At 41.6% G+C, this 13,547-nt stretch overlaps 1 protein-coding gene across 1 annotated transcript in view; it reads left to right on the top strand.

The window, feature by feature from the left end:
• Positions 1-13,547, top strand: part of SOGA3 (SOGA family member 3) — a 47,598-nt gene that overhangs the window by 2,840 nt on the left and 31,211 nt on the right. The window contains exons 3-5 of the mRNA XM_027631908.1: positions 1-688; positions 1,019-1,243; positions 4,594-4,752. The exon at positions 1-688 is cut by the window's left edge and continues 33 nt beyond it. Coding sequence (XP_027487709.1) covers positions 1-688; positions 1,019-1,243; positions 4,594-4,752 — 1,072 coding nt within the window. The remainder of the gene's footprint in view (positions 689-1,018; positions 1,244-4,593; positions 4,753-13,547) is intronic.

The raw sequence follows: 13,547 nt of genomic DNA, 5'->3' as shown, positions 1-13,547 counted from the left end.
ACAGGGCCAGGCCCCCCGAGCCGCCCGCGGTCGTGCCGCCGACAGACCGCCGCGGGGAGCTGTCCAGCCCGGCGCCGGTGCTGAACCCCCTCCCGCCGCCGCCGCCGCCGCCGGGAGAGGAGCCGCCGCCGAGGAGCCGCTGCCTCCGCCCGGCGCCGCCGAGGAGGCGCCCCCTGCAGGGGCCGGCGGGGGCGAGCGGGAGGGGGCGGCGGCGCCGCCGCCCAAGCAGTGGCGGGGGAAAGCGGGGCGGTCCCCGCTGAAGGGCGCGGGGGAGGCGGCCCCGGCGCCTCCATCTTCCTCGGGTGCGGGGAAGGGCCGCGGTGCGGCGGCGGGCGGCGGCGGCGGGTACTGGAAGGAGGGATGCCTGCAAAGTGAGCTCATCCAGTTCCACCTCAGGAAAGGGCTGGCGGCGGCCGCCCAGATGCAAACCAAGGTCAGCAATCACAGCAGCAGCAGCGGCAGTGCTTCCTCCGCCGCCTCCGCGGCCGCCGCCCCAGCCGAGCCTCCCCCGGCCGCCTCCGCCTCCTCGCCCGCTGCCATGGCGGCGGCCGGGGCGGAGGGGCTGCGACAGGGTGAGGCGGGAGGCGACGGCAGGAGCGGCGGCCCCGAAGGCGCCCTGAGCCCGCAGCTACAGGAGGAGATGCAGGAAGAGATGGAGAAGCTGCGGGAGGAGAACGAGAGCCTCAAGGTGAGTGGCCGGGGCGGTGGCGGGGATGGGGGAGAACCGGGGCCGGGCGGGGGTTAGGCCACCTCCCCACGCCCGCGCCGGGAGGGACTTTCCCGCCTGCCTTCTCCCCCGGCAGGAACGCTGGAGGCAGCGTTAAGATGGCTCTGTTGTGGGGGATGTGGGCACTGTCGCTTCCCTGCTTCGTTGCGGTGCTTTTAATGAGCTGGGTTGTATTTACCTGCGGTCCCTGCGGGGCGGAGCTCTGTTTTGGCTTCCTTCCCCTGTACGTGCTGACATTTGTGCTTTTGACCCACCTGTTGCGTCCCCATCCCTTTCTCGCCCTGGTACCAGAATGAGATAGATGAACTGAGAACAGAGATGGACGAGATGAGGGACAGTTTCTTTGAGGAGGATGCTTGTCAGCTTCAAGAAATGCGCCACGAACTGGAGCGAGCCAACAAGAACTGCCGGATCCTTCAGTACCGGCTGCGCAAGGCTGAGCGCAAGAGGCTTCGCTATGCCCAGACTGGCGAGATTGACAACGAGCTCATACGCAGCATGGAGCAGGACCTCAAGGTACAGACATGAGCAGGTGTCGAAGGGAGGGAGCGCCTCAGATGGAGACACAACTGTGCTCTCAGTCCTCATGAGTCAGGCATTTCCATCCATTTCACTGTGCACCCAGTGCGCCTCATAGAATAGCAATGGCCGAGCTATCCTTGATAATAGAAGCCCTTCCAGTATGGAGATAGGCTATTTTCAGCTTCAGTCCAACCAATTTTTGTGAAGATAATGTGCAAGAAATTGTTCTAATGCAATTTAGGAACTAAAAGTTTTGGACCCTTTATGCTGAACGCAAAACATACCCTTCCACTGTGAAATGAAACCAACCTCACTGAATAGCTCCATTGACTTTGAGGGGATTTTGTTACTCTTTAGTAAAAGATTTCAAAGGATGAGCAGATTGAATACTTGCAGAGTCGTAACATGAAACCCTGATGCTGTTGCTGTCAGTAAAAAACTGCTGTTACATTCAGCAAATCCAGGATTTTCCATATCCACCTGAAACCTTAGACAAAACCCATCAGATTTCAACGTGTAATCAACTGCATTTCATCCATAAAATCTGAATGAACCACAACCCATTGTTGAGGAGAAGTTTCAGTCCTCGTTTAAAGGTTGTCATTGGTAAAATAGCCATCATCTGCAGTCTAAATTGGTCCAATTACAGGAAAAAAAAAAGCTTTCTTGAGGTAGTTGCAAGTTTAATTTCTGCTTCCATCCACTAGACTTTGAAAGGCTCCTGCTAAACCAGGACTTGTAAATTTTTTCAGTTGACTGGTCTCCCACTTTTTCTCATGGAAGTGTAGACCTCTGTATAGCAAATGCAAGCTTACTGGCTGCACTTCTGCCCAGGATTCTAGTTACCTATGGTGCACTGGATTCTGTGAACTGCAGTTGATAATGCAAATTTAATACATGATTTGGAGTAAGGTAAATTTTAAACTTCTTTCTGATTGGTATAGCGGATTGAGAGTATGTTATTCCCAGGCCTGGTTTGGATCATCTTTTCTGAAAGTTTTCCATCTTGTCATCATTCTTATTAAAATTTCTATTTGATATTCCTTTTCTGTGCATAATCAAACCCCATGTTTTCTGTTGTGGCTGTGACAGTTCTATAAATACGACTGCCCACATGGCTCTTAACAAAATAGTGTTCCTGGCCAGAAGCGAAAACATCCCTTTGTCATGGGGATTTCTGTTCGAAACAAGGGATGTTTTGCACATTCAGAAAGATGCTTAGGTGCTTAGTTGAGATATGCACCTTTGCAGGCAGAATTTGAATGTGAGCCTTCATGTTCCAAGTGAATATTGTGATTCCAGCTTATAGAGTTGGCTTCTTTGTTGGCTAAATGTTACTTTGTATTAGCAAGTCATACATATGCAGGCGAGCCAGGGAAGTGGTGAGAATACCTCTGCTGAGGTTCTTGCCTGCCAATATAGGAGATAGCAGCTAAAGCCTTAGGTTGAGCTGGACAAAGGGCTCACTTTAATTAGCATTTTTCCCATGTTTTTATATAACTATATGACTGACTCTTTGGGAAGGAATAGTGTTTTTGCAGAGTGTTCCTAAGGATCCTGAATGTGTTCTGCTTTGGAGTAGGGATGAATGCCAGATTGCTGCCTAATAGAATTCTAGGTGCTGGCTAACCATAATAACAATTCATGTGCAGGTGTCTGTAGTGTTCCCAAGTCCTCTTCTGAAGAATGACTATCCAAAATAACATTCTTCATTTTGCATGGGCAATATATTAGAGGACTTGATCCTTCATAGATATAATCTTGCATGTGGCTGTATTAAAATGTATCTTGCATAAGTGAGTCCCATTTCCCATGTAGCCTAGGATGCTCTGTAGGATTTCCCTGCATTAATAGCTACTCTGTCACATTTTGTGTCAAAACATTTGCTCCCAGTAATGATATTTTAATTCAGTTTTATTTACCTATCCAGGCTGTATCTATGGACTGAAGACAGATTCTGATAGGATGCTGTTTAAAATATCCCCCATGATTTTCCATTTACTTTGATTGGACAACCAAATGAGCAGTTTAACACTAAGTGTAGGAAAAGACATCAATCTAAAGCCCTGTGGTGTGATTCTCAGCTCATTCTGTAGTCTCTTTGGAGTATGGGTATAATTGAAGTTCCCCTCCACTCACGCTCTCTGTTGGGCATTATGTGTCTTGAGTGCATGTGCAGTGGGGGAGGTTGGTGTTGTATCTGTAATTCACACACGCTGGGCTTCTTGTCAGAGGAGGCTGAGTCACTAACTGCTACTGTTTTCTCGTTGGATTCTTCTAGATTGATTCTTCTAGACTGCTTGCTTACAATTATTATTTTTCTTTAGTGTTTTAGTATGTCAAAGAAGTCTCTGACATACTAACATAAAGATCATTCTAGTCAAAGCCATGAAGGATAGCTCACTGAGCTCCCCTAGCTAATGCTAAGTAGGATTAATTATGCTTTCCCATGTTCTAAAAAAAGCAGAAAATTAGGCTTTTCAAATCATGTGTCTACGTGTCTAAATCACCACCGTAACAGTGATTAGTGTATATTTAAATATTTTTGGTGTGTGATTATAGTTTCTGGTGGTTCCACAAAATGCAGTGCAAGTGCCTTGGAGGGCAAGATTCTCATTACTTTCTATGAAGAGGAGGAGTCAGATCTTGTCATATGCCTTTTAACTCTATTCCTGTGAAAATGCATTAAAAAAAACCCCAACAACCAAAAAACCTTAGTGTTCATTTTCATTGAAAATATTGGACATCATTTGGGTGAACACAAGGTCAGTAAAAGTATTGTTTGCTCTTATTTTAATCTTAAAATGAATTAATTGTAGTGAATATTTAGATTAATTGTCCATGAAGGAGAGAGAAACTAGCAGAGTAGAAATAAACATGTGTCCATTTGTGGTCCTATTCAAAGCACAGTTAGGGAAGGCCTGGAGAAGATGGGCCCTGCTTTTTGATGCTGTTGCATGTCAAGTATTTGAAGGGCATATGCTTTGGTGCACTGAAAAACATAAACTAGCTGTGGTTCAGAGAAGATAGGTAATGCACTGTCTCCAGGAATATTGAAGGTCCTGTTTAACTGTGGATGTAACAACCTCAGAAGGAGTTGAGGTTTAGTGTCTAATGTAATTTCCAGTGAAGTCCATAGGAACAATGTACCATCTTTTGAAAGGAATTGTCTTGAATTTGGAATAATTTAGAATTCTGTCTGTGGATGTCCTTGTCTACATGGTTCTTTACATACCACTTTCATCAAAACGTCCAGAATTAACCTCTAAATGGTTGCTTAGGCACTAAGCACTGCAGCAGTAATTTATTTTTTAACCTTTCTTTTGATACACCATTTCACTTAGGTTGCAAAAGATGTATCAGTGAGACTTCATCATGAGTTAGAAAACGTGGAAGAAAAACGTACTATAACAGAAGACGAAAATGAAAAATTAAGACAGCAGCTTATAGAAGTTGAAATTGCCAAACAAGCACTACAGAATGAACTGGAAAAAATGAAAGAGGTTAGTGTTGCTATTTACTTCTATAGCAATTATTTGAAGATCTCAAATTTTTATTACTGAACTAACTGTTTTTCTTCTCTAACTTGTTTTGGGGTCAAAAAACATGGCAGGCAAAAGTTGAAAGTTGCAAAGAGTGCTGAAGTACAACATGGTGGTTGGGAAGCTAAATAAAAACTAAAATATTCTGTGTTTTCTAGGCTAAACAGAAACCAAGTTGTGGCTTTGTTTTTCCTCTACAAGGAGGGAAATGTGACACTGATGGTAACAAGAGTTCAGAGGCTTTGATACATTGTACCTATGTAAAGATTCATGCAGGAAGAGTGCTGAAGTGTGTTAAGAGGCATCTATATTTACAGATGAAGTTCCCTGCATGTTTTTTACAAAGATCGATAGTTTTTCCCTTGCTGATTCCTAGCAGGGCCTAGCAGGCAGAGACTGGGGATCTATCCACCTCCCCATCTTGTTCAGTAATGCTCTTTGGAGTTATCTGGAAGTGAGAGACTCTACCTGGTCTTTCAATCTAAACACAGTTTTACATTGTATCTAATTAATCTTCAAAATTACTCAATTTGCCATTATATGAATACAAGATACCGTGCCATTAAGTAAGCAGAAAATTGCATTACAGCAGTTATAGCTAGGCCAACAGAGATAACAAAGCAGGGAGTAAGAGGAGAACCTGTTGATTAAGAATGAATTTTCAGAACAGCTTTTAGCAACAGCTCTCCAGTTCAATGTTTAAAAATCGATGAATGCCACAGATTTTCACTTTTAGGAATATAGACCAGTAGGAATGCCAGGGTCTTCTTTGATCTTTTATGAAGCAAAAGAGATGTATTTCAGTTGTTAAGAACGACAGGAAATTTTCAGTTGTATGATAAGTTAGGGTATTTTTAGGAACTGCAAGTGCTGCCTTTAAGTGATGTAGTATTAAAAATATTCATGTTTTCCTTACAGGAACTGAATTTCAAGCATGTTAGTAGATGATTAACAGGTGGTTTGCTCCACCTTCTGCTGCTATCCTAGATAGCTGCAGATTTAAAAGGGCATGAAATCTGAGCCTTATTCAGCTTTCCTCTCATTTCCCTGAGACTTTCTTCCTCTGTTTTCACTCTGGTTTCTGCCATCAAAACCAACTTGGTTTCCTGGACCATTTTCTTTGTGAGAGCATGATCTTTCTACAATTGTCCTTGCAGCTTGTGCTTTAAGATTGGTTTTACTCGGAATTTTTCATTATTCTTGTCCATTCAGACTACTTTCTTGTAGATCCTCATCTTTGGACCCTCCTGCACTCTACTAGGTTGTACTGCTGTAAGCTTCTTTTGTCTTGCTTCTTCTTACACATCCTCAGATTATAATGAAGTTTAATGCAATTTAATAGCTCATGTTCTTTGATATTAACCAATAAATAGGCTTCTTTATCCGTGTCATCATAGTCACTTTCTCCTTATTCTGATTCTTCCCTCTGGCCCATTGTGTGGAACTATGGTTCTCTTGCTCTCATACTGTTCTCCAATTCTTTCTCTGGCTTTGGTGTTTACCCTTTCTGTTTTTGCAGTTGGTATCAATGAAAGGATAGTGGAGACTCCAAAAGAGAGAGTGTCATGTTTTACCTAGAGGCTGTGCTACACAATAGCGGTTTTTATGAAGCTGAAACGGATGATTCCCACTGGCACAGAATGGGGGCACTAAGCCAGAATGAAAAAATGAAGTAAGACTTGATACTATAGTAGAGGTGGAGTGGACAAAGAGTCAGAAATATACATCCTTATACTGAACTGGGGAGAACTGCCATGCACAGTCATTATATGGGTCATCATAATTAGGCAGGAGTTTTCATTTATGTACTTCAAAGAGGTTGCTGAGTCCGTTTCAGTAGGAGAAGGCTGCTTTTCAGGCTAGGACTTTCAGCACAGCATGGGGGAAGTTGGAGGATAGTTGGTACAAGTCAGAGAGAAGCAAGTTTGAGGTAAAGCTAAATTATTATGCACTTTGCAAACATGTCATGACTTGGGGGACCCATGGAAGCATGCTGGTAAAAAATACTAATTCTTACAGAACTGAAATTTAGAATCTGTGAAGAAGCTATGAAAATGTTAATGTGAAAGAACTATGAAAACAACCCACAGCCATGTGAAGTGCATTGGAATTTTTCTGCGACAAATATGCTTTCTTCTTCTGTGGCAATCAAAGGTTTTGTGCATCTTAAATGTCATTGCCAGATAGTCATAATATTAATTTTCTGTTTGCTTGGGAGTTATTTCCTCTAATTTCGTGGGTTTACAACCCTTTCTCATTTCAATACAGCCATTATAATCAATGGAACCTCCTACCTAGGGAAATTCTACTCAGCATAGATAGAAATGAATGGAAGATCTTTTGTCTGGATTGGAATCTTCACTTTTTTGAGGTTATAATTAATGGCAAAGTTAATCTCCAAAGACAATGAACCATTTTTGTTTCACAGCATAGTAACAGTGCTCAGAATATGTAATGACTGATTTCTGTACTTTTATGTCATTAAATGTATTGCAGAAACACAAACATTTCCATTCTTCTTAAAATCTATTTATGTATGACTGCCATGGGAAATTTGTTCTCCTTTTATAATGAACAGTGTGAGATAGCATAGAATAGTTAAAATAAGACTTAATAGAAAATGCAAGAAGCAGAAGTACAATTTTTTGTTAGGTAGTCTCCAGGGCAGGACCAAAGCCAAAGTTCTCTCTGTGTGGATTCTCAGTTGTTTTAAAAAGCATGGAGACTTGACTGGAAACTTGTATAAAAGATAAATGCTAGCAGATGTGTTTGTGTAGACTCAAATCTAGAGTTCTTCAGTGAACATTTGTGTGAATATAGACATGTGAATGTATTTGTCCGTTAATATAGAAAGGTAATTGCTGTTGGCTCTCTTGATTTGGAGCTTTATTTGTATTTATGGTAAATTTCACAACAAATCAGAAATTGTTGTTGATGACAGCAGAAGCTTGCAAGCATCCAGGATTTGGAAGGTGTTCCAGCAATGCATACATTCTCTGTCAGCTACTTTTACATTCAGTCTCCCAACCTGCAGCTGTTTGATTTAATGTTATTCCTGCATATGTCCACACCGATACACGAGATTTTTAATCTGTGTTGATTTTATTTGTAGCAACTGCTGCTGATTTCCTCTTCCTCCTACTGAGAAACCAACAACAGCTAGATGTAATTTTTCAGTTATATAAAAAGAAGTCAACGTGTTGTTGATAATTAATGTTCATTAGTTTGTTGTTAACTTTTTGGCAAAGCCTAGCTAACTCTTGTAAAGCTTTTGGTATCACAGTGCGAACCAAGAGTTCATTCATCTGCTATAGCTATGTAGGAAACTCCCAGTTAGCTGTGCTTTCAGTGGCTTGTTGCGAGACAAATGAAGTAGGGGGAAAATATGACAGATGTACTGAACCCTGGTCTTTACAAATCCTCATTGCAATGCAGACATGTAATTGCAAGAAACTCAGTGTTTTTCAGGGACGTACATCTTTCTGGATAGAGATAGATTGCTCTGCTAGCGCTCCAAGCTCAGTTCTTACAGCCACTTAAGGGTGATGTTGCCAAGCCACCATTTTCTTCTTCTTAGCATAAGTATTTGGTCAGAGATAGAACTTGTGATAACCATGGCTACATGGCACATGAACCAGAGATGTCTTTTGTCCCTTCAGTTCAGACTGCAGGCAGAGGAGTTTATGCCTCCCTGCATGGGTCTGTGTTTTGCTGGAGTGGTACCTGTCTTGTCAGTCTGTCTCTTTGTACACTGCATGGAAATGGAAGAAGGCAATATGTTCTGGGGAACTGGGCATTGGAGCTGGGAGGAAGAACCTGAATTCTGTTCCTGATTTAGATACTAACATGCTGCAGGACCACAGGAAAATAATTACACTTTTCTGCTTATTCTTGCAACCTTTGCCTGCCATTTAAATACAGATTAGCTCTCTTCACCTCTCTTGAGTGTTCAGGCTGCACAGAAATCAGGAGGGTAGCTGGAAATTTCTCAGCAAAAACTGGTGTAAAAAAAACCCAGAAACAAACCCAAATTCCACCCTCCCCTTTCCCCCCAAAAAAAACCCTCAAACAAAACACCAAAAACCCCAAACTGGAAAGCTGTGTAAGAACTAGTAAGGAGTGTTCCTGCCCCAGTCCTCTTATCACCAATCCCAGCTTACCCAGCTTGTCTCTGATAAAAATCAAGTATCTCTTCTGTCTCACAGCCCTTTCTCTCTCTAAGCCCCTTCTCCTGTCATTTAACCACAACCGCTTATTTCAGGTCTTTCATCTATAACTCACAAAGCCTCAGATTCTCCAGGTTCTCTCACTCGGTCTTGATCTTGTGTCTATTTTTTATTTTCTTCTTTTTTTTTTTTTTTCATATGTGTGGTAGTAGTGGCTGTTTTGCTGTCTACCGATTCTTAAGTTCTAGTCTTGTCCTTTTCCCCCACCATTCCCTCCTTCCCTGTATCCTTCCAACTCCTCATGAGTGTCCAATCTCCTCTCCGGATTTCAAGTATATTCCAGTTCATTTACCCCTTATTCTACTCCAGATATATTATCCGCATTTCTTAGTTACAACTTCTCTCTGCTGTAGAATTTGTCCTTTTCCCCTGATTCTTCCACCCCCTCATATTAATCTGTCAGCTTCCTTAGTTTGTTCTGTTCCTTTCCTTATTTCCAAGCCTTAGCTCTTCATTTTTGCATCTGGAGTGAGAGCTGTGGAGGATCATTCACTGTGCTAGGAGATAGAAGCTATATCACTGTGAGCAGTGAAGGGAGGATTTCTGATTCTAATGTCTAGACTCAGCTTTATCTAGACTCTCATGGAACAGCAATCACAAGACTAGTTAGGTTTTGCCTTCTGGACTGAAGTTGGAACATGATCTGTCAGCTGGAGAAAATGTGCAGATTGATAGCTGGGGTGGAAGAGGGTGTGGTAGTTCATAAATATAGAATTTTCAGCAACTTAAACTGGTAAGTTCCAACAAATAATTAGCTGGCATTGTATAGGAATGGAAGATTTCTGAAAGGTTATGTCGAGATTTTATACAGTTAGAAATGTATAAACACAAAAATGTTTCAGAACACAGACATATTGGAACTTCTCAAAAGAACAGTTGCTAGAATAATTTATTACGAGCAAAAAAGAATGTTCTCATCTTAAAAAAATATGAATATTTTTGCTAAAATTTTCCAAAGGATATTAACCATATTGATAACTTATCCCGGGACAGATGCTTGGCGTGGAAAATCTGCAACATCTAAAATGTAACGAGGTTGCAAGAAACTGGAAACAAGTTTCATAATGAGTGGTGGTTTGCAGCATTTCCAATGGGCAAGGCAACTCTGTCCAACAGCAGTGCTACATTTTTGGATGCTTTCAGAACTTTCTCATCTGGTACTTGTCTTGGTCCCTTCTCTCAGGACCTTAAACTTCACCACCTTACAGTCTCATAGTAGGCTGCCAGTGCTACCATTGGCCATCAAACCCCTGACCAATGCTTCTTTATTTGCAACAAGTAATTCCCACAGCTGACATTAATCACCCGTGGCAAAAATTGTCTTCAATCCATTGCAAAAATCACGTGACTTCTAGTGGTCTGAAAAATGCTTCATCTATTTTCTCTTATGCATCAGATGGTCAGTAGAAGATACTCCAAATGATGCCACCATGCTTCTCTGTCCTCTGATTCGTGCCCATAGCTCCCAGTTGGCCCATCACCTGTTACAAGACAACACCAAATGCAATTGAACTGCTCTTTTGTGTAGAGCAAAACCCTTCTTCCTCAACTTCAGAGTTTTCATCAATCCATTGCTGTACTCCAGGCATGTGAGTTATCTTGACAGGTCTCTATGATTCCAGTGAGGTCATAACTGTGCAGATGTTCATGCACTTCTAGCTTCTGTTTGTTGCCCATGCTGCATGCATACAAGTCACTGGAGATGGATACTTGGTTGTGCTGCTTTGAAAGGGAAAGTTTGAGTCTCCTCCATCATAATGTCTACCAAGCACATAATACTTGCACCTCGTATTTTCATTTTTTCTCAGAGTTAGAGTCTCATTTTAAACAGCTGGTAATGAAGGGAGCAAGGTCAAGGCAGAGAGAGATGAGATGCTGGTACACCTGCTGATGTAGCTGCTCAGTCTCACAGGCTCAGAGCAGTAAGCAGTACTCTTTGGACAGTTACGGTAATTTACTTGCTCCTGGCACCAGATGGCAGCAGGGAAGGCTTTAATAGGGCTCTCACCAGTCCAGCTCCTTCCTGGGTCTTTTGGAGTACCCAAATGCTAAGTGTATCAGCTACACTTTTACTAATAGTACCGTTAAGCAGAGAGTTTCCATGATCTGGAATTTTGGTTTGTTGCCTCACCAAAATTCAATCTGCTTTGGTGAAGAGAACAACAGGATAATGAAAGGTTTTTTTAAAAAGAGATGAGAAATGAGTGTCTGCCTGAGTTAGTACAGGAAAAAGAAAAAAAGTTCTCTATCTCTAAGCACAGCTAGCTCAATGATTTTTGAGCACCACATTCCAGTAGATGCATAACCCCTGGTTACTTTTCAGACTTGCTTGTGTGATATTCTGTTACCCTTGGTATCTTGCCCAAATATTTTGTTCCTCTAAAAGCAGTACTCTGCAGGGATGCTATTCATGATCTGTGAGGGTGTGATTGTGACATACTTGCTCAGAGCACACTGTGATTTCACAGTGTGTGAGTGAGATATGCACAGTTTGCATTGGTTTAGTTCTTTGAATATGAGAAAAGAATCATAATGGAGAAAAATATTAATCTCTGTTACAAAATCTGTTGTAGTACTTCTCTGAAAATGTCGTGCCATAAATAAGGGAAAAGTGCATTTTAGAAGCAGTTTGCACTTAAACTTCATAAAATTAGATTTTAATTATATATCAGCCATCAGCAATTCACATCAGCTATTTTCTTCAAGAGAGTTACTCAAAATTAAAACTAAACAGCCTGATGGTCAATAGTAATATACTCCAAAACATATGTAATAAATAGTGAATGATTCCAAAGAATAAAGCTCCGTAAATATCTTATTGTGAAGAGATTTGTGAGTAAAGATGCCTGGAGGTGGTATTTTTCTGTCCTTCAAGCTGCTGTGCTGCTTTGTGAATTCCTATTGAATTGCCTGAAAATTTGCAAGGATGTGTAAAAGGAGTGGCAGGATTGATGACCAATTGGAAAGTAATAATGAAAGCTGGCAGCTGTAGTGAAAAAGAGTGTATCTAGAACAGGTTTAAAACAGAAACTAATTTAGCCATCAAAAAACAAAGTCTAATCTATTCTTTTGAACCTGTAAGCATAATGGTGCTTACTCTGGTTTCTTGGGAACACGGGAGTTCCTTCCTTGTGTCAGAATCTTACTTTGTTTTCCTTCATTTCTGTAATAGTTATCAGCAGCCTTAGATTTGCAAGCTGTCTGTCAAAGGTGTTATTGATATTATATACAGTCTTCGGATAAAATCAGAGTCTCTTTGGAATAAGATGTATTTTAAAGGAAAAAAAATAATGACCGTCTTCAGAAAAATCCCCTAACTAGAATGGAAACATAGAATAAGAGCTGAGCTTCCAAACATAGAAACTATGTTATAGAGAAAGGACAGGAGTCCCAACATCATGATCTTGAGTACCTGAGGCTTTTTTTTTGCTTGGATCATGCTTCTCAAAGTTTTTCTTTGCTACGGAATTGCTTCCATCAGTCAAAAACTATATTTATAAAGTAAATCAGGCTAAAGAAGGGTCTGCACACTGACAAGTGATTCCTTGTACATCCCTCAGATGCTTTTGACCTGGATCAGCTACCACTGCTTCAGTGCTTGGGCATAATTTGGGGTCTAGCCTGGGTCAGAGCTTATTCCTGATTGACAATTTGGATATGGTCCTGTTTGTTTGAAAGGAAGCTGTAGGGAAGTTTAGCTGTATTGTCATCATAGCTGAAAGGAGACTGAATTATGAAGTGCCAGTTGGCATCAGGTCCTGAGAACAGTCCCTGACCATTTAATTTACTAGTGTAAGAACTAGGCAAAGGCTCTCTGACTTGGTATAGAGCCAGATGAGATGGCAAATGAGATGAAGAACAGCAAGTCCAGTCTGTTGCTGCCATATGAGTTCCCACTGCTGAGAATTACTTGGCAAGGGGCAATCATCAGCAGTGACAAAGCCAATGTAGCTGGCATTCCCAGTTGTCTGTAGGAATAATGGGCAGTGTGGTAACTGTGGCGTAGGTGGTAACTGGTTACCAGAGAAAATAGTTTGTGGTCATGAACTCACCTTGGGGCAGGTTGTAAAAGAGTATTTCTCTTGCTACAGACTTTAGGGTATGACTTTCTAGAGATCTAAAGGAGAAAGAAGTAGGTAATCTCGCTACTGACTTCACTAAGATTGTCAAAATATGCTACCACATTAACAAATGGAGGAAATTTGGGGAAATCCAGTTTTACAGGGCTCTGTAATGGTCCTTGGTCACAGAAGACAAGTTTTTGTTTTTGTACTGCACGGTCTCAGTATATTTTTACTCAAGTGGACATTCAAGTGTCCATATATGTAATTTAGACATAGAGGTACCAACTTGATTGCTCAAGTGAAAGAAAAAGTTACCAGGTAACTTAAAAATGAACTCCCTGGTTTAGCTGGCTTTTCAATAGATATCATATTACCTTTCACAGTTGTATCCACAGATAGTACGTAATCCACACGTGTTCTTTTGTTGTTGTTTTGCTTACATTTTTTTAATAATATATTATGCTTT

The sequence above is a fragment of the Corapipo altera genome, unplaced genomic scaffold (assembly GCF_003945725.1).
Source record: "Corapipo altera isolate COAL_440 unplaced genomic scaffold, ASM394572v1 2b, whole genome shotgun sequence".
Classification (NCBI taxonomy): Eukaryota; Metazoa; Chordata; class Aves; order Passeriformes; family Pipridae; genus Corapipo; species Corapipo altera.
Note: the sequence above shows the minus strand (reverse complement) of the source record. Positions and strands in the feature narration are given on the sequence as shown.